Source organism: Grampus griseus (assembly GCF_964374135.1).
Source record: "Grampus griseus genome assembly, chromosome: 19".
NCBI classification, from domain to species: domain Eukaryota; kingdom Metazoa; phylum Chordata; class Mammalia; order Artiodactyla; family Delphinidae; genus Grampus; species Grampus griseus.
This window is the reverse complement of record NC_139013.1, coordinates 10,671,868-10,692,257: the sequence shown is the minus strand read 5'-3', so window position 1 is coordinate 10,692,257 and position 20,390 is coordinate 10,671,868. Positions and strand designations below refer to the sequence as shown.

Below are 20,390 nucleotides of genomic sequence, written 5' to 3'. Positions count from 1 at the left end.
AAAATTAAAAATAGAATTACCATATGATACAACAGTTCTACTTCTGGGTATATATTCAAAGTAAATGAAAATAGGAATTTGAAGAGGTATATGCACTCCCATGTTTATTTCAGCATTATTCACAGTATGGAAACAACCTGAGTGTTTGTCAACAGATGACTGGATAAGGAAGTTGTAGCATATATACAATGGAATTTATTCAGCCATGAGAAAGAAAGAAACGCTGATATTTGCAACAACGTAGGTGGACTTTGAGGGGATTATGCTAAGTGAGATTAATTCAGACAGAGATACTGTATGATATCATTTATATGTGGAATCTTAAGGCGAACTCATAAATACAGAGAGTAGAATGATGGATATTAAACGTTAGGGGTTGGGGAAATGGGATACGTTGTGTAACGGTACAAATTTGGAACTAGGGGATAACTCCTGGAGAGCTAGTGGACAGCATAGTGATTATAGTCAATACTATTGTATTATAAACTTCAAAGTTGCTAAGGGACTAGATCCTAATTGTTCTGGCCACAAAAAAGACATGAAAATTAGGTGAGGCGATAGACGTGTTAGCTAACACTAAGATGGTAATCATATTGCAATAAATAAATGTATCAAATCAACATGTTGTATACCTTAAACTTATACAATGTTTTATATCAATTATATTTCCGTTAAAAAGGAATACGAATTACATGGTGTGATTTCTTAATTGGAACTCAAAGAATAACTTTTTCGAAATATTATGTAGGGTGGTATTAAATACTGTAATATTTTCTCCAATTACCTAACTATGCAAGAAACCAAAGCAAAGGAAAAGCGGAGAATTTTGCTGCTTCTCATGTCCCATTGGTTGCACCTCCTTTTCATGGGTTCTTGGTCAAAGGTGACTCCAGGTCCAGGTAGTAGATTGTTCATTATAGCTCAGCCCGTCCCTTTTACGATCTCTATTTTTACATCACGCATAGCACGCCTTTATAATTATTTTCCATTTACTTTTCCATTTATATTTCCAATTTCTGTCAGGGAACAATGAGAAAAAGAAAACGCAAGCCAAGTTCTACAAGCGCCCCAAGACTCCACCTGCTGATTCAAAATAAAATTGCAGACAGGCGGGAAGCTCAGCCCTACAGAGGATTCTGGGACGTGTAGTCTCGACGCTTCCTGTGATTGGGGCACTTCCGCTCCAGGAAAGCGCGGATGTGTTAATCGCGCCGCTGGGGAAATAGAAGAGTACAATCCAGTGCTGTGCGTGTTTGGAGGCATTTCGGATACCGGAGGGCGAGAATACGAAGCCGCCACTTTCGTGGATTCTGGGAAACTGGATTCAGGCCGTCGATGTTGGAGTCGGCACTTTCGCCCCGGGGGGCGGGGCAGCGGCTCTTGTTCCTTTCGGGGATGCTGGGAAATTAGTCCAGGAGCTCCGCGTAGTCGGAGGTATTTCCGCTTCAGGAGGTTGTGATTGCGGCCTTCGGTTCTCTCTGGGAGGTGAGTGATCTTTAGGAGCCTGCGATTTCTTTTAACTTTTCTGAGCTGGTCCTGGGATCAGCCGGGCTCGGTCCTCGGTCACAGGGCAGAAGAGCCTTGACCTGCGGCAGAGGGCGGGGTGGAGGGGCGGGGGCGGCCGCTTGCCTTCCCCTAGCCCGATTCTCTGCGTTTGCGGCGGTTCGCAAGTCCTCGGATTGTAGGCGGACAGAAATCGGCAGTTTGTCTCCCGGGCTCCTTGCCGTCCAACCCGCCTCCCCCCAGTACCTTCCTTCCACACGCTCTGTTACTTCCTAGCGACATAAGGTTGGATGAGAATTTAATCTTTCTGTGCCTCGGTTTCCTTTTCTGTAAAAAGGGATATTACGAGTACCTGCCTTATACCAGATAAATGTTTGGGACAGATCAGGCGTGTGGCAAGGTGTCGGCTGTTAATGATATGATAATCAGAAAAGCATCGCTTTCGGTGGAAGCTCCTCGAAGTGCCACTGGCAATTCTTTCTGATCCCTGCCGGAAAGGAGGCTGTGCCTGGACGACTTCTGACCCGTTTTTAAAGAAAAAGTGGGTCACCCACAGATACCCGCTGTAGTTTTCCCAGGACCACAAAATCGTTGTGTCTCCCAGCCTCCTTTCCTTCTCCTGCCCTGGTATATGAAAAGGGGGGCTGTAGAAAAGAGAGGAGTGAGCCCAGGGCTTCTGGTAGCAGAGCCCCACCGTGGCAGGACTTATAGCATCTTCCTTTTCTTTTCCAGTGGTAGAAGGTATTTTATTCATTAGTAAATATTTGTGCTACAAAAGCGTTCAGTTACTGTTAAATAATTATGAAAATATGTAGATCGTGTACAGGGCATGAGTGGTAATCAAAATAGTTAAACATTGAGTCCTAAGTCTCATCCTAAGGGCTTTATAAAAATTAGTGCATTTAACCTTCACAAGGCCCTATGAAGTGAATACTTTTATTACCTCTATTTTACAGATGAGGAAATGGAGATAGAGAGAGCATAAGTTACTTAAGAGCAGTGGGATTTGAGTCTAGGGCTTGCGTTCCTTATATCTTTGGATATCCTTGGTCCCCTAGTTTAAAATCCCAAAATTGGAATTAGGAAACAAAATAGAAAAACAGTCTATCGAAATATTCAACCATAGGAAACTGGCTGCAGAGGAGGCATTTGGCATCAAGTTGTGGAGGTAGGTTGGATTTTATTGTAGAGGATTTGAAAGCAGGGTTAGTGAGTTTGGGTGTCTTTATAAGAATTTGAGGGCTTCCCTGGTGGTGCAATGGTTACGAATCCGCCTACCAATGCAGAGGACACAGGTTTGAGCCCTGGTCCGGGAGGATCCCACATGCTGTGGAGCAACTAAGCCCATGCGCCACGACTACTGAGCCTGCACTCTGGAGCCCGCGAGCCACAACTACTGAGCCCACGTGCCTAGAGCCCATGCTGTGCAACAGGAGAAGCCACCACAATGAGAAGCCCGCACACCGCAATGAAGAGTAACCCCAGCTCGCCGCAACTAGAGAAAGCCCACGCGCAGCAACAAAGACCCAACGCAGCCGAAAATAAAATAAATAATAAAAGTAAATACACTAAAAAAAAATTGAAAGCATTCTCATTTAATCTTATTTTAAATATTCATAGTTTATATTCCAATTATAGAAGAAGTGCACATTCATTGTAGAGAATTCAGAAAATGTAGAGATATGATGTAATGAAAAACATTAAGAATTACCAATATAGATGTATATGTTATAACGTTTAGGATATGTATGACATATATAGGACATAGACGTATAGGATATAGATGATTATTAACATTTCAGTGCATTTCTGTTTGTCAGTTTTTCAGTGTGTATTTATGTTATACAAAATTGTTACCAGATTATTCATATACTTAACTTTTTTTTTTTGTAAATTTATTTTATTTATTTATTTTTGGCTGTGTTGGGTCTTCCTTGCTGTGCACAGGCTTTCTCTAATTGTGGTTCGCGGACTTCCCATTGTGGTGGTTTCTCTTACTGTGGAGCATGGGCTCTAGGTGCACGGGCTTCAGTAGTTGTGGCACACGGTCTCAGTAGTTGTGGCTTGTGGGCTCTAGAGCGCAGACTCAGTAGTTGTGGCTCATGAGCTTAGTTTCTCCACAACATGTGTGATCTTCGCGGACCAGGGCTTGAACCCGTGTCCCCTGCATTGGCAGGCAGATTCTTAACCACTGTGCCACCAGGGAAGCCCCATATCCTTAACTCTTAATTCTGGAAATTTCCAGACAACCCAAAGTATAATGTCAATATAATGAATTCCTGTGTAACAGTCACCCTGCTTCAGTCCTTACTAATCTTGCTGCATCTCCCTCTCCCCATGCACACATTTTTCCCATTGAGTATTTTAAAGCAAACCCAGATGCTGAGTTAGTAGGACTTAAAAATTAATTATTATAAGTTGTTTATATACGAAAACCAAGGGAAGGGAGATTGTATTAGTTTGCTAAGGCTGCTGGAATAAAGTATTACAGCCTGAGTGGCTTAAACAATAGAAATTAATTTTCTTACAGTTCTGGAGCTGGGAGTCCAAGATCAAGGTATCAGCAGGTTTCGTTTCTTCTGAGACCTCTCTCCTTGGCTTGTAGATGGCCTCCTTCTTGCTGTGTCCTCCCGGTCTTTCCTTTGTGTGTGTGTGCGTGCCCCTGCTGTCCCTGTTTGTGTCCAAATTTCCTCTTAGAAGGACACCAGTCAGATTGATTTAGGGCCCACCGGAATGACCTCATTTTAACTTAGTCACCTCTTTAAATGCCCATCTCCAAATACAATTACATTCTGAGGTCCTGGAGATTAGGAGTTTAACGTATGAGTTTGGGGCTGGGGGGGGGGTCACAATTCAGCCCATAACAGGTATTAACAGCAACTCTAAGATTTTCACACATGGCAACTAGAAGAATGTTATATTTATATGAGAAAGTTAGAGTTGCAGTTATGGAAGGAAAATGATGAATTTCCTTTGCTCCTTTGGAGTTGCACTTGCCACAGAGCATGTAACTCTCAGTTTCATCTCTCTCTCTTGTTAGGCTACAGGGTCCTCTGATTCATGGATCTGGTCATATTCTTCTCGGAGTGCCCAGCGCGGGGTCGGCAGAGAGGAGTTGTTCAGTAAGTGTGATTCATGCAGCTGCCCAAAAGGGCTACAGCCTGTGATTAGAGAACAGAAATAAAATGACAGTCTATAACCACATGCTTGTGTGATACCTCACTTACTTCTGGGGAGATGTAGAATCCACCAACTTTTTCGGAGCATTCAAAAGTTAATGTATGATCATGCCTAGTATCGTCATGCACTAAAAGAAATTTCCTAGAAAAAAAATGAATTCTTTTAAAAAATTGAACTATAGTCGATTTACAGTGTCATGTTAGTTTCAGGTGTACAGCACAGTGATTCAGTTATACATGTGTGTATATATACATTTAAAAAGAATCCATCCTTTTATTTTTTCTTTTTTTAATTGAAGTATAGTTGATATACAATGTTGTGTTAGTTTCTGGTGTACAGCAAGGTTAATCAGTTATACATATATGTATATATTCTTTTTCATATTCTTTTCCATTATAGGTTATTACTAGAAACTGAGTATAGTCCCCTGAGCTGTACAGTAGGTCCTTGTTGGTGATATATTTTATACATAGTAGCATGAATATATTTATCCCAAACTCCTAATTTCCCCCCCCTTCCCCTTTGGTAACCATAAGTTTGTTTTCCAATCGATGTTTATGTTCAATTTTTTTGTTTAATATGCAGGGAATCAGCAAGCCACCTCCACAGATTCTGATTTAATTAGTTTTAGATAAGGTCTGAGCTTTTTTAAAAAAATAAATTTATTTATTTATTAATTAATTAATTTATTTTTGGCTGTGTTGGGTCTTCGTTGCTGCGCGTGGGCTTTCTCTAGTTGTGGCAAGCGGGGGCTACTCTTCATTGCAGTGCGTGGGCTTCTCATTGCGGTGGCTTCTCGTGTTGTGCAGCACGAGCTTTAGGCATGCAGGCTCAGTAGTTGTGGCTCACGGGCTCTAGAGTGCAGGCTTAGTAGTTGTGGCACACGGGCTTAGTTGCTCCTCAGCATGTGGGATCTTCCTGGACCGGGGTACAGGGCTCGAACCCGTGTACCCTGTATTGGCAGGCAGATTCTTAACCTCTGCTCCACCAGGGAAGTCCCAAGAGGGCTGTTTTTGACTGATGCTACTCAAATTTTGATCCAGGGACCAACAGTATCATCACCTGGCATCTTAGTAGAAATGTAGATTCTTCGTCCCCATCCTTGATCTCCTGATTTAGAATTTCTGGGGGTGAGACAGAGGACCCTCTATCTTGGCAGGGTCCCCGCCCGGTTGATTCATGGAACATTAAAATTTGAGACACACTGGTAGTGAGAACTGACTCAGGACTTTTTAACAAAAATATTTTCTGTTTCCCTCCGGCTAAATTACTCGTCCTTCAGATATCAGATACCTGCATGGTTCTGTCTGCCTTAGTTCCGGTCTCTGCTCAAAGGTGAGAGAAGCCTTCCATGACAAAAACTTATTCTGTACCAGCCCCTCCTTCCATCTCTTCCTACACCTTTACCCTGCCTTATTCTTCTTAAAAGCATCTCTCACTATCAGTGTGTTACTGCCCTGGTACCCCATTATGCTATCAGCTCCATGAGATCAAGGTCTTTGCCTGCTTTGTTCACTGCTGTATCTCTCACATCTAGGCTCCTTGGCTGGCACAGAGCAGGCTCTCAGTAATTATGTTTTGAATGAATGATTCGGGAGATAAATCACGAGGCCCTGATCTACATGGTGCGTCTTTCAGTTCTTCGTTCCAGCAGTCATTCTGTGAATCTTTGTTGAGTTCCTGGCAAGCGCCTGCAGCAGTGTCCTAACTGTTGGGGACACAGCAAGAAACAAAACTCCCTGCGGGACAGATGTGATGAATATAAATGAGCAAAATACCTAGTAGGATGTTAAAGAGGGATACGTGCTAAAGAGAAAAGAATTAAGCAGGGATGGGGGGGGTCAGAAGTGTTGGGATGTCATTAGGAGATTGAAATTCTCTGTAGGGAGGAACTGTCTGAGGAGGTGACATTCAAATAAAGAAGGACGTGATTCTTGGTGTGGCCCTGGTAACAGTCTCTCTGGCCCCAGCCCCTTCCCCCTCAGATCTCCCATTTGCTGGGAGAGTGATCTGTTTCCAACACCAAAGGAATCTTCTGACTCTCCCTTCCTTTGCTGCTTTCCTGCTGACTTGCCGATAAACTGGGACGCCCGTCACTATGGTTTGAATCCTGCCTTCCTGCCAGCTTTTTCTGCCTCTTGTTTGTGTTCACTTACAGTCGTAACATTTGTTCTCTTGAGGTTTTTCAGAGATTCTGCTTCTCTCTGGCTAATAGAACTCAGTCATCCTCCAGGACTCAGATCAAGCCACATTGACGTAGAACCTGCTCCAAACAAGTGTGGACCCCAAGGCCCATAACTTGTGCTTCTAAAGTACCCAGTTCACTACTCTGGTACTTAGCAATGTGCAGGGTGATTGCTGGTTTCCTAATCACTAGACTGTGAACTTGAGTAGTCGTATCTTTTAGTCTGATTTCCATAAATGTTCATTGAATTAATACACTCATTTTTTAATGAAGAGTTAACAAGTTATCCTGTCTAGTGCTAATCATGCAGGCAATTAAATAGTTGTCATTCTCAGTGTTTTGATGGACACACTCTGTGGATTTTGTAACAGGAGTCTCTTTAGACATTGACTTTGAAGGGTGAGAAGCACCTTCCTAAGATAATATTAAAAATCCAGAGGCCCTTTTCCTTCCAAAGATGACCTTGATCTTGCAAATATTGTGGAAGACCTAGAAGAAAAACTTGGAAATAAAACCCCCGCTCTCCCAATCCTCCCAAGTGGGAGCAGCCTCAGAATTTTGCCTCTCAAAGAGACCTTTGACCAACTAGTCTAGTCTTTTTATGTGCCTCTGCTGGAATGAACCTGTATGGGGGGGCTCATGTGTCAGGACACTGACATTGACACTGACTGCTAAGTGATCACTGTTACAGGCACTGCTTTAGGTGCTTGGGATGTAAAGCTGAGTTACTATTAATCCCAAAACAGACAGTGATTTACTGATTATCCCCTTTCCACAGAGGTGGTGGAAAGATCTCCCTGTAAAGCACTTCTTACTGAGCAGAAGTCACTGGACAAATATAGAGTCAGAACAAGGTGAATTACAAATCCTGAAAGGATATCTCTTCTAAGATTGGAAAGTTTTACACTGCCCCTTTCCATACAGGGTTCTTCTATCTGGAGTAGGACTAGCTAATAATAATAAACTAATAAGTAATTAATGAACCAATAATTAACTAATACTGATCTCTTAAGCTGGATATCTTACTCTCAGTTTGCACACTCCCCAGAATCAGAATCATACTCTGACAGCTACGAGAACTTGTATTAGGGCCACTGCGTGTGGTTGGGCAGGTCGTTCACTGCACCAGGGCTCTCGATTGAAGGCGTAAGTGGCGTCTGGAATCCTGCCCACGTCTGCTCATCAAGCCGTGTGCGGTTGCAGCCACCCCAAGGAAGAGCTTCCTTGACTATTTCATGTAAAGCAGCCCTAGTGAATGTTTAAGCTGCCAGATACTGTTCCACATGTTTTATGGAGAGTCACTTAGACTGACTAACCTTCCTATGTATTATTATAATTATATTACTGTATTATACATAATTATATTATATGAATATATTATCTATATATCTATATAATATATAATTATAATATATTGTATTATAATTATAATAATTATTGTTACTATTATAACCATCCCTAATTTATAGATCAGACCTTGGGTCTAAGTAGTAACAAGTTGGAGGTGCCAGGATTCAAATACTGGGGGTCTGATTCCAGAGCCTCCACCCTTCCCAACCCTGTTCTCCTCTCCTTCAAGCAGATCATCTGGCTTCAGAGTTCTCTCCCTGTTTCTATGTCAGTCTTTTATCCCTAGCTCTCAAGCTCTCATTTCTCTTTGCATGAGACCTCAGACTCCCATCTGTTTATTTTTTTCTTTAGAAGCAGCAGAGAGACAAGATCTAGAAGACTGGCTTCTTTGTGAGAGCTGGATTCAGGTTCCGCCCCTGCCCCTTGACCTCACCAAGCCTCGGCTTCCTCATCTGTTACGTGGGAACAACAGTCATCATCATCATCATTTATTGAGAACTTGGTAAAATGCCAGGTACAATGCCAAGGGCATTTAGCTCATTCATCCACCACAGTAACCCTAGGACTGACATTCTTTTTTTTTTTCTCTCCTTGTTATAGGTGAGGAGAGGCACGGAGGTGGAGGTGATCAGACTGGAGTCACACGGCTAGTACACCCCTAGCTTCTTCACAGGTATGTGGGAGGTACCTTAGTGGAACAATGCGTGCCAAGTGCTTCTCAAGGTCCCTAACACGTACTTAGTGCTTATGTAATGTTAAACATTGCCGTTTTTGTTGTTTTCATCACTACTATGATTAGCTTGTTCATTTAAGTGGCATGTTGACTAACTTACTGTTAAATCACAGGATTCTATTCATTTTTCTTCATCTCCATGATAATAGTGTTTTTAAGGCCCTGCTGTTAACAAAGTCAAATTGTCAAGGTCTGGGGCTACCCTGGTGGCACAGTGGTTGAGAGTCCACCTGCCAATGCAGGAGACACGGGTTCGTGCCCCGGTCCAGGAAGATCCCATCCGCGGCTGGGCCCGTGAGCCATGGCCGCTGAGCCTGCGCGTACGGAGCCTGTGCTCCGCAACGGGAGAGGCCACAACAGTGAGAGACCCGCGTACCGCAAAAAAAAAAAAAAATTGTCAAGGTCTTACATCTTTGAAAAAGCTGTCATCCACAATATCAGTTTCATAGAGAAAGTAGAATAGTGGTTACTCGGGACCGAGAGGAAGGGGAATGGAGAGTTAGTGTTTAATAGGTACAGAGTTTCAGTTTGGGATGGTGAAAAAGATGTGGAGATGGTTAGTGGTGATGATTCACAACAATATGAACGCACCTAACGAACTCTACACCTAAAAAATGGTTGAAATGGAAAATTTTATGTGATGTGTATTTTACACAGAAAAAAAAAATCAATGTAATCTTAAATATTACTGCAAAGGCATCAAATTAAATATGAAAAACCAAGAGAGAATAACAGATATTGCAGAGGTTAAATGTGATTTTCATACAACAAAGCAACAGCCTTTTAAGGCTCCATTAAAGCTATTGGTGAGGACAGGTTTTATGTTACTGAATATTACCTGCTTTCTGCTGCTACTGAGAAATAAGGTGCCCTGAAAGTGTTCTTTGAACTTTCTGCCTACTTATTTAATTCTTACAACAATCCTATGAGATAGCCGTTGATAATCCCTCTATTTTTACAGATGGAAGAGTTGAAGCACAGAGATACTAATAATTTGTCTAAGATTTCACAGCTAATATGTCACAGTTTCATGAACCCAGACATTTGGCCCCAGAAATTACTCTCTTAACCTGGGTGCTTTACTCTCAATTTCCGCCCTCCCCAGAATCAGAATCATACCCTGAGAGCTACAGGAACTTGTATGAGGGCCTGTGTGTGGTTGGGTGGCTCGTTCACTGCCCAGGGGCTCTTGGCTGAAGGGGTGAGTAGCATCTGGAGTCCAGCCCAGGCTTTGCTCATCAGGCCACCCTGAGGAAGCGGCACTGTTGCTGCTTCACAGTAAGCAGCCATATGGGTCAGTGACACCCTTGGCCAGACTCTGACGGCTTTTTTCTCCTTCCCCCATTGTGCCTGCCCAAGACTCAGCGCTTCCCCAGAAGGAGGAGGACAAAATGACCAAGCTCAAGGTGAGTTGGGCTTGCCCTTCTAGGTGTTAACTTGTCACCTCATTTCTCAGTGATAAGACGCATCCTATTTCCCTTTCTTGGGAAGGATTAAAGAGAACAGTAGGCATTTGGAAAACTCTTCCCAAGAAGAGGGCCGAATGATCCCTACTTTTTATTTTTGTTTGATTTATTTTTGTTGTTTTATCACCTTTTATAATTTCACAAATAAGAGTAGAACAGAAAAAGTCAGTTGCAACTAAAAAAATCTCTCACGTTATTACTGTTTCCCTTACAAAACAACTGCCTTCATTTTCCCATGTTCTTTTCCTCATATGCGTTCATAACTGTATATTTGTAATTCCTGTAGCATAAACTTCTCAAATTATACCTTTTCTAATTGATATTATATATCCCACATCTTTAATGGCAACATCATATTCCCTTGAATTTGTGTGCATTGTGTGTGTGTGGTGGGGTGTGTGTGTCTCATAACTTTTCCCCATTCATGGACATTTAGGTAGTTCAGAATGTTTACCATTTTAAAGAACACTGAAGGGGCTTCCCTGTTGGCACAGTGGTAAAGAATCCACCTGCCAGTGCAGGGGACACGGGTTCGATCCCTGGTCTGGGAAGATCCCACATGCCGCGGAGCAACTAAGCCCATGCACCGCAACTACTGAGCCTGTGCTCTAGAACCCGTGAGCCTCAACTGCTGAGCCTGCATACGACAACTACTGAACCCCGTGTGCCTAGAGTCTGTGCTCCGCAATAAGAAGCCATCGCAGTGAGAAGTCCGTGCACCGCAACAAAGAGTAGTCCCTGCTCGCCGCAACTAGAGAAAGCCTGCACGCAGCAAAGAAGACCCGACACAGCCAAAAATAAATAAATAAAAATAAAATTTAAAAACAAAACAAAACACTGTAATAACAGTTTTCCTAACACCAATTTCCTCAAAAGGGAATTTGGAAGAATTTGCTATTCTTTGGTCTTAATGTTCTAGGTACTCTAAATTGACAAAGTACATTTGCTATGCAGTACCTCGGGTATTTTGTATGTAGAATATTCCAGAATGGCAGAGTGCACCAGGATCTAACTAACGCTTCACACAGAGAAAATATTATTAGATATTTTCATGTAAGAAAGCTAGATTGTTTCTTACCCATGTCTGAATCATATCATGTGCATGTTTTATTTATTGATTTATACTTTTTATTCACATATTAATGAATTTTTTCAAAGTACTAATGTACTTAATTTTAAAAGTACAAAAAGACCTGTACAGAGACTTTTCATTTCTTAACTCCATTTAGTCTCAGACCAGCCTTATGAGGCCGAACTTGGTCTCCTCTGAATTTTAATGACAAAGAAACAGGATTGTAGAATTTCAGAAAACTGCTCAAGTTCACATAGGAAACCAAAGATCCAACTGATCCAAAAAAGACTCCTAGGATTTTTACTTGGATAAAGAGAGTGAGACAAGGGAAAAGAATTCTCCACCTGGGACTTAGCCTATTCTGTGGGGTGCCTAGTTGTCCTGGTGGGTGGAAGACTCCATAGATGATACTGTCCCTACCATAGATCATTCTTGGTGGCCCCTTCTTCTCCATGACCTCTGTTGCTCATATAAGGCACTGGATGTGCAGGGCTCTGGCACTGAACACAGTCTTTGTACGAAAAATTAAAACAATGCTGTATACGAGTGATTCTTAATTACCCTCAGGTAACATCTGGAAACATTTTTAGTGTCACAACTTGGGAGTGCTACTGATATCTAGTGTGTAGAAGCCAGGGATGCTGCTAAACATCCTACAGTGAACTCAGCAGCCCCCTGCCCCACCCCCAACAAAGAGTCATCTGTCCTCAAATGTCAGGAGTGCCAAGGATGAGAAAGCATGCTGTACCCAAAGCTGTACAAGAACAATAGAAGAATGTGGGTAAAAATATTTATAATACACACCCTAAAAAAAAAAGCTTAAAATCTCTAATAGGAATTTTACAGAATCCTAAGATAAAACCCCAATTGGAGTATGAGCAAAGAACATTAACAGGCAAGGTTCTGAAGAAAAAAATGAAGATAGCTAGTAAATATGTGAAAATATGATGAGCTTATTAATTATCAACTAAGTACAGATAATCCAAATAAGTTGTTTTTTACTGATAAAATTGCCTAGGATTTAAAAATATGGTTATATTCAATGTATATGGTTTAGAGAATCAGGGATACTTATATACTCTTGGAGGAGGATAAAATAGGGGAAAAGTTGAAAAGAAAATCTGCTGTTGTACATAATTATTTTGAAGCTGCCTATTCTTTGACATTGCAGTTTTCACTCTTTGGAAATCCTAAGAAAATAATTGGATGGGAAGCAAAAATCTATGTAAAAATTTATTCTTCTCCGCATTTATTGTGAAAAGAAGAAAATCCAAAACATAAATGAGTTATGGGGAATGTTTATGTTACGGCAAAATTGACTCTGGTCTCTCAGAATCTGGAACCACTTTGTACACATCGTCCCCACTTTCCTCAGTGCCGCCCTTTCACCAGGGGACCTGCATTGCAAGGTTCAGATGGAGTGTGTTTGATGTCTTAGGAGGCGGTGACCTTCAAGGACGTGGCTGTGGTCTTCACGGAGGAGGAGCTGGGGCTGCTGGACTCTGCCCAGAAGAAGCTGTACCAGGAAGTGATGCTGGAGAACTTCCAGAACCTGGTCTCAGTGGGTGAGGAAGGGCACTCTGGGACTGAACATCGCATCAGCCCCTGTGGTATTTATTTACGTGTCCTTGAATGGGCAGGGCTTTGGAGCTCTTGAACTGGTTTCCGGTTTTCTAATCAGCATGAGACTCAGAGATGGCGTTTTCTAGTCTTTCTCCCCAGGCCAAAGTGTGTTTGTAAATGAACTGTTAATTGACCATGTGACTGCTGTATGTTTTCTGGCTTTTCAAATTGTGGTCGTCTCCAATTAGTAGGTCATGACACTCTTTAGGGAATCTAAATAAAATAGGGTAGAAGATACCAGAGCCCTTGGCAATAACTGCATGTTGCAGTAAAAACTGTGGCCCATTGCCAAGAATAGTGTGAGAAATGGTGAAAAGGGTGCGATGAAAATAATGGTTTCCCATAATTTATGCTTATGGCTACCTATCCTCGGTTTTTGCATAAAATGTATTTCCTCCCATGGGTCATAATTAAAAGTTTGGAAAACACTGATTTTGATGTCCTGAAGACAGTGCAGTGGGAGCCACAATTTCTCTTAATTTGGGCATCTAACATATTGATTTTAAATGTTTTTCCTTGCCTTTTTTGCAGGGCATCAATCATTCACACCAGATGTAATATCCCAGTTAAAGAGAGAAGAAAAGCTTTGGATGATAAAGATAGCAACCCAGAGCCGTCACTCCTTGGGTGAGAGCCGTGTGACCCTGAGTCTGTCCTGCTTCTTGTTGCCTCCACAGCTGTGACTCTGGTCCAAGTCAGCACCTAGACTGTGGATCACTGCCTCAGTCTTTGTAATGCTCTCTCTTCTGCTTTGCTCATTCACAGTTAAGTCTCCACTCAGAGTGACTCTTTTAAATTCAAATCTTGTCATTTCTCTGCTCAGAACCTCTTGTAGCTTCTTACTGATTCAGAATAAAATCCCATCATTGAAAGTGGCTTATGATATCCCATATGCCCACCAGTTTTTGCCGTGATTTTTTTTTTTTTTTTTTTTTTTGGCCACACCATGTGGCTTGTGAGATCTTAGTTCCTTGATCAGGGCTCGAGCCTGGGCCCTTGGCAGTGAGAGTGTGGTGTCATAACCACTGGACCGCCAGGGAATTCCTTGATTTTGTGATCATCACGATTTCTCATCAGCAACATCCACATAGGTTAGCCCTGCATCTAGTGAAGCCTTTCAGCTTCCCAACAACATGGCTGTTTCCACTTTCTTTCCTGTTATGGGTAACTTACTTGAAAAACCTCTTTTACTTTTGTAACATGGCTCTAACTCTCACAGAGATGTCAAACTGGGATTTATTTATCCATTCAACATGTACTTATTGAACACTGACTGTATCAGACAGGGTTCTGGGAGTGGTGATAAACCAGTGAATAATACAAAATGCTTGTCCTCATGGGTATTGCATTGAAGTGGGAGATGGCATAAAATGAAAAAGATCAAGGATGTATGTAGTATGTCAGATAGGAATATGTGCTGTGTAAAAACAAAACAGGGTAAGGCAAATGGAGATTGCCAGGTGCGTAGAATGGATAGGGAGAATTTACTATATGATATTGTATGGTAAAAGATGCCTCACAGGGGCTTCCCTGGTGGCACAGTGGTTGAGAGTCTGCCTGCCGATGCAGGGGACACAGGTTCGTGCCCCGGTCCGGGAGGATCCCACGTGCCGCGGAGCGGCTGGGCCCGTGAGCCATGGCCGCTGAGCCTGCGCGTCCGGAGCCTGTGCTCCACAACAGGAGAGGCCACAACAGTGAGAGGCCCGCGTATCGCAAAAAAAAAAAAAAAAAAAAAAAGAGGCCTCACAGATAAGGTGTTATTTGAAAAGACACCTGAAAAGAAATTAGTAGCAAGCTATATGGCTGATCGGTGGAACAGAGTTCCAAGGAGAACGTAACTCTTCTGGTCCAATGTTGATTTCGAGACTCTGTATTATGCCCTATTTATTTCCTCCTCGCAAGTTTTTGCTGTATTGTAAAAGATAAACTTCTAATTTTTCACTTTTTTTTTTTACCCCTGGTGGTTGTAGGAACTTTACTGTTATGAGGTTTTAGACTAATGTATGTTATTACAGTAACATACTAATTCCAAAACTTGGCTTTGATTTTTTTTCCAGCTAACCCTTTCAGTGTTGTGAAGAACTGGCTCTGTGGCCAGGGAAAGTAAAGTTTACAGCCCATTTGTAAGGATATTTCCCAGGAGGAGGCAAAGAACCACTCTCTGCTTATATTCTGAACTTTAGGGCCTTAGGTGATAAGGTATTTCTCCCAGACATGTATCTTTCCAACTTATTTATTGCCTCAAAGTCTCCTTCCATTGGAGTAAACTTCCATTAAAATAAAGCAGAGGTTTTTCAACATTGCCTGGGGACATCCTCTGATAATCTGTCTAAGGGTCTTACTAGACATTTTGAGCATTTTGGTCAGATGTGCATGCAGTAGGCAGAATTATGTGGAAGCTGTTATTAGCCACCTGCTACAGCAAAGAAGATAAGGGTGTGAGTAAGGTACAGCTTTGTCTTTGTAAACATTCCCTAGGAGGTATTTTTCTTGCTCTGTAGCCATCATATTTCTAATTTATATCTCACCTATGAAACTTACTATGATTCTAAATGGATTCCACTAATGTGTAATGAATGACAGCCTGGTGGGCCACCTCTTGGTGTCTGGAGGCATGTAAATCAGAGAACATGATACATGATGTTAAAGAAAAACAGAAGCTTTTCGAGGTTCAGTAAAGCCTTATGGTGTGGGCCTAAGTTTATAACCTTGACATCTCTGAGCAAAGCATTCACATACCCCATCTCTAAATTCTATTTATCCATTTAGGAGACAAGAATCTAAATGGCATGGAGACTCTTCGGGAAGTTGGATTAAGGTATCTGCCACATGAAGAGCTTTTCTGCTCACAAATATGGCAACAGGTTACAAAGGAATTAACCAGGTGTCAAGATTCCATGGGAAATATTCAAGGAACTGGCTCTCAGATGGAAAAACAAGGTGGCACACTCAGTAAAGATGAGGAGTTTGGTAAAGACTTCAATCAGACTTCACATCTTCAAGTTCACCACAGAGACCACGCTGCAGAAAAACCCTACAAAGGGGTGGAGTGTGAGAAAGGTTTCATACGGGACTCTCACCTTCAAATGAACCAGACAGCCCACGTAGGAGAGAAGCCCTACAAGTGTGAAAAATGTGAAAACGCCTTCCGTCGGCTTTCAAGTCTTCAAGCCCATCAGAGAGTCCACAGTAGAACAAGATTGAACAAATATGATATGTCGTGTAAGAGTTTCAGTCAGAGGTCATATCTTCGTCATCATCAGAGGGTCCCCACTGGAGAGGATCCACACAGATTTGAGGAGTGTGGGAGGAACGTCGGGAAAAGCTCACATTGTCAAGCTCCTCCCATAGCCCACACATTGGAGAAACCCTATAAATGTGAGGAGTGTGGACTGGGCTTCAGTCAGCGCTCCTATCTTCACATCCATCAGAGAGCCCACACAGGAAAGAAACCTTATAAATGTGAAGAGTGTGGGAAGGGCTTCAGTTGGCGTTCACGCCTACAGGCTCATCAGCGAATCCACACTGGGGAGAAACCCTACAAATGTGAGGCATGTGGCAAGGGCTTTAGTTACAGCTCACACCTGAACATCCACTGTAGGATCCACACAGGCGAGAAACCCTTTAAGTGTGAGGAGTGTGGGAAAGGCTTCAGTGTGGGTTCCCACCTCCAAGCCCATCAGATAAGCCACACGGGAGAGAAACCATACAAATGTGAGGAATGTGGCAAGGGCTTCTGTCGGGCCTCAAACCTTCTGGACCATCAGAGAGGCCATAGTGGTGAGAAACCATATCAGTGCGATGCATGTGGAAAGGGCTTTAGTCGTAGCTCAGATTTTAACATTCATTTTAGAGTCCATACAGGAGAAAAACCCTATAAATGCGAGGAGTGTGGGAAAGGTTTCAGTCAGGCCTCAAATCTTCTGGCCCATCAAAGAGGCCACACTGGAGAAAAACCATACAAATGTGGTACATGTGGGAAGGGCTTCAGCCGGAGTTCAGATCTTAACGTTCATTGTCGAATCCACACGGGAGAGAAACCCTATAAATGTGAGAAGTGCGGGAAGGCCTTCAGTCAGTTCTCAAGCCTTCAAGTGCATCAAAGAGTCCATACCGGAGAGAAACCATACCAGTGTGCAGAGTGTGGGAAAGGCTTCAGTGTGGGCTCACAGCTTCAGGCCCATCAGAGGTGTCACACTGGAGAGAAACCCTACCAGTGTGAGGAGTGTGGGAAGGGCTTCTGTCGGGCCTCAAATTTTCTGGCTCACCGTGGAGTCCACACAGGAGAGAAGCCATACCGATGTGATGTGTGCAGTAAGCGCTTCAGACAGAGATCATACCTTCAAGCCCACCAGAGGGTCCACACTGGAGAGAAACCATATAAGTGTGAGGAATGTGGTAAGGTCTTCAGTTGGAGCTCATACCTTCAAGCCCATCAGAGAGTCCACACAGGGGAAAAACCATACAAATGTGAGGAGTGTGGGAAAGGCTTCAGTTGGAGCTCAAGTCTTATAATTCATCAGCGAGTCCATGCTGGGGATGAGGGTGACAAGGACTGTCCCTCATCAGAGAATACGTACAGCAAAGAAGCTCTATAAAATTACATGGTTTAATACCTCAAATGGGTGCTGAAATAGTCCTGCCATAGAAGACAAAACACCTGTTTGATAAGAGTATTTCTGCCAGAGCTCGACACGTCTGTGTGGTTGGGCAACCACACGGCAGAGAAGCCTCATAAGCGTGGAGACATAAGAACTTCATTCAGAGCCTTGACATTTAGCAGGTATGACAGAGAAGAGAGGCTTAAGAGGGATGAGTCTGAGCTGAAGGTAACCAAAAGTACTAAGATGGAAATGCCCAAATCTCTTCCACCAGAATAGAAGCTCTCGGAGGGCTGGGACTTTGTTGACGGCCAAGTCCACTCTGCCTCTTCAGCGCCGAACACACTGCAGGTGTCCAGTAATGTTAAATGAGTAAAAGGGAGAACAGTCACTTTTGAAATTTTCTTTCAGTTCCTCTCTAAAAATTTCTATAAAATTGTAGAAGGAGGAATTCTCCAAGGCTTGGAGGATTAAATAAGACACTTGGGCTCATTTCCCCAACCCTGCAGGTCCTGTGAACTAGTGCTTATCAAGCTCAAGGTTGTAACCCATTAGTGGGTCCAGAAGTCAGTTCACCAGGTTGTGGCCAGCACTTTTCTATGCTAACAGTTCTTTTTGGAGATGTGATTCACATGCAGCCACATGCATAAATAAGTTTACATCTTCATGAATTTTGACAAATGTATCTACTTGTGTAATCATCACCGAGATCAATATATACCATATTTCTATTAAACCAGAGTGTTGCCTTGTGTACTATTCTTGTCATTCCCACCTCCAGGGGCAAAAAGTATTATGATTTTTATACCGTGTATTAATTAGGCCTGTCTGTTCTTGAGCTTCCTGTGTGTTTGGTATGTACTCTTTATGTCTGGATTCTTTTCATCAAATATATGATCATCCTAGGTTCACAGAAGGCAATTGACAGAACTCAGTATCCATGATAAAAATTCTTCAGTGAGATAAAAGGCATCTATGAAGATCCTATATGCTCATGTTCTTCTTTTATTATTAAGGAATAATTTATATACAGTAAAATCGACTGGTGGATCATTCTGTGTTTTGGCAAATGCTTACTATCATATTACATCATCACAATCAAGACATTTAACAGTTCCACCAGCCCCGGCTTTCTACTCTTTTTTTTTCATAACTTTATTTTATTTATTTATTTTTCACTGTATTGGGTCTTCATTGCGTTGCGCAGGCTTCTCATTGCAGTGGTGTCTCTTGTTGCAGAGCATAGGTTCTAGTCGCGCGGGCTTCAGTAGCTGTGGCTTGCGGGCTCACTAGTTGTGGCTCGTGGGCTCTAAGAGTTCACATACCACAACTAAGGAGCTGGCGAGCTACAACTAAGGAGCACTCAAGCAGCAACTAAGGAGCCCACATGCCACAACTATGAAGCCGGCGAGCTGCCAGTAAGGAGCCTGCGAGCTGCAACTAAGACCCGACACAACCAAATAAATAAATAAATAATTTTTAAAAACTCTGTTGGGGAAAGATAGAAGGTTTGGCAGAGAGCTTTATTGTAGCCTATAGAATAGCCTTTTGGGGGGGGGGTCATGGGTCCTCACTTCTCAATGGGTCTCATTCTATTACCTGCCTTAGAACTGAGTGCCAATCTGGCACACACTGTGCCAGAATCTTTTCAGTTCTCCTCTTAGATTAGGTGAGTGGAGAGGTGTCATTAATTGGGAAAGGGAGTTCTGTCTGGGTATTTTAGAGAGACTAGAAAGAGGAGGGGATGGGTCCCTTAATTGCATTTTGACAGACTGTCTTGGGACCTACAGGTTGAAAGTTCAGGGTAAATAAGGCAGTGTGTAAAAGAGCCATTTGGAAGCCACTATCCATTTTGTAATTTTAATAGGGCATCCTTCAGTAGATCATTGTTTATCTGTAGATGATAAGACAAATGAAAGTTGCAAGTGTTGCTTTCTTGTAAGGTCTGTGCCTGAACTGAATGAGCACTAAAGTGTGTATCCTGATCAGAGTCCATGATATCTGGGGGCCCAGAGGAAACCAAGTTCTAATGAGGGCTATAGTGGTGAGGTTAGCACCCTGGAAAGGATAAGCCAAGAGTAGACCTGTTTACGTATCAGTCATTGTGAGGACAAAATGGTTTGTGTCAGCACATTGGCACAATGGCCCAATAAAATCAATTTGATGGTGAGAGAAGGGTCATTCACCCTTTGGTATAGACCTTCATGGGCTGTGCCACCAATAATCATGTTGGGAGGGTAGGGTTTGGGTTAGGGCCAGTGACATGGAGATGCCATGAATTGTGGCCCCAAATATAAGCATCTGGGGCCCAAGATGAGGGTAATACTTGAGCTTATTTGAGAAATGGGAGCAAATTGGACAGACGACATTTAAATGAGCCACCTCTGGGAGTCAGGGTAGGAGCTGAGATGGGAAATTTTCATTGTAATACATGAGGTCTGAGAGGTAATATATTGCCAATGTGGAAGGCCCTGTCGTAGGGGATAAGCCTGAATGTGAAATCTATTTCGAGCCCATCAACTGAATCAAACAGTCTAGGAGTCAGTAAAAATATGAAAAAAATGACATAATTTTTTGATGGTGTCCTCCAGTGTCAAAGTGACTACAATTAGCTCTGTGAATTTTCTCATCCTTTATTCAGGATGTCCCAGTCGTGGGATGGAAAGTGGTATCTCTC

At 42.6% G+C, this 20,390-nt stretch overlaps 1 protein-coding gene across 3 annotated transcripts; it reads left to right on the top strand.

Annotated features, from left to right (window-relative positions):
* The first annotated feature begins 1,367 nt into the window (after positions 1–1,367).
* Positions 1,368–18,750, top strand: LOC309836528 (uncharacterized protein). 3 transcript variants are annotated; one of them, XM_082676619.1, is made up of 8 exons: positions 1,368–1,485; positions 4,544–4,625; positions 8,570–8,732; positions 8,819–8,891; positions 10,311–10,357; positions 12,928–13,054; positions 13,644–13,739; positions 15,882–18,750. In XM_082676619.1, the coding sequence occupies exons 5-8, from the start codon at positions 10,343–10,345 to the stop codon at positions 17,708–17,710; spliced, it is 2,067 nt and encodes a 688-aa protein (XP_082532745.1). In that variant the 5' UTR covers positions 1,368–1,485; positions 4,544–4,625; positions 8,570–8,732; positions 8,819–8,891; positions 10,311–10,342; the 3' UTR covers positions 17,711–18,750. The 3 variants fall into 3 exon arrangements, 2 of the variants coding, with proteins under 2 accessions (XP_082532745.1, XP_082532746.1); XM_082676620.1 differs by lacking the exons at positions 1,368–1,485; positions 4,544–4,625 and adding an exon at positions 5,979–6,018; XR_014298164.1 differs by lacking the exons at positions 12,928–13,054; positions 13,644–13,739; positions 15,882–18,750 and adding an exon at positions 10,912–11,203.
* The last annotated feature ends 1,640 nt before the right edge of the window (positions 18,751–20,390 follow it).

Bases quoted from the DNA above. Each gene is read 5' to 3' on its own strand.
- LOC309836528 (XM_082676619.1), top strand. The intron at 13,055-13,643 runs GTGAGGAAGGGC...CCTTTTTTGCAG, and splicing joins CCAGAACCTGGTCTCAGTGG to GGCATCAATCATTCACACCA. The intron at 13,740-15,881 runs GTGAGAGCCGTG...TTATCCATTTAG, and splicing joins CCAGAGCCGTCACTCCTTGG to GAGACAAGAATCTAAATGGC.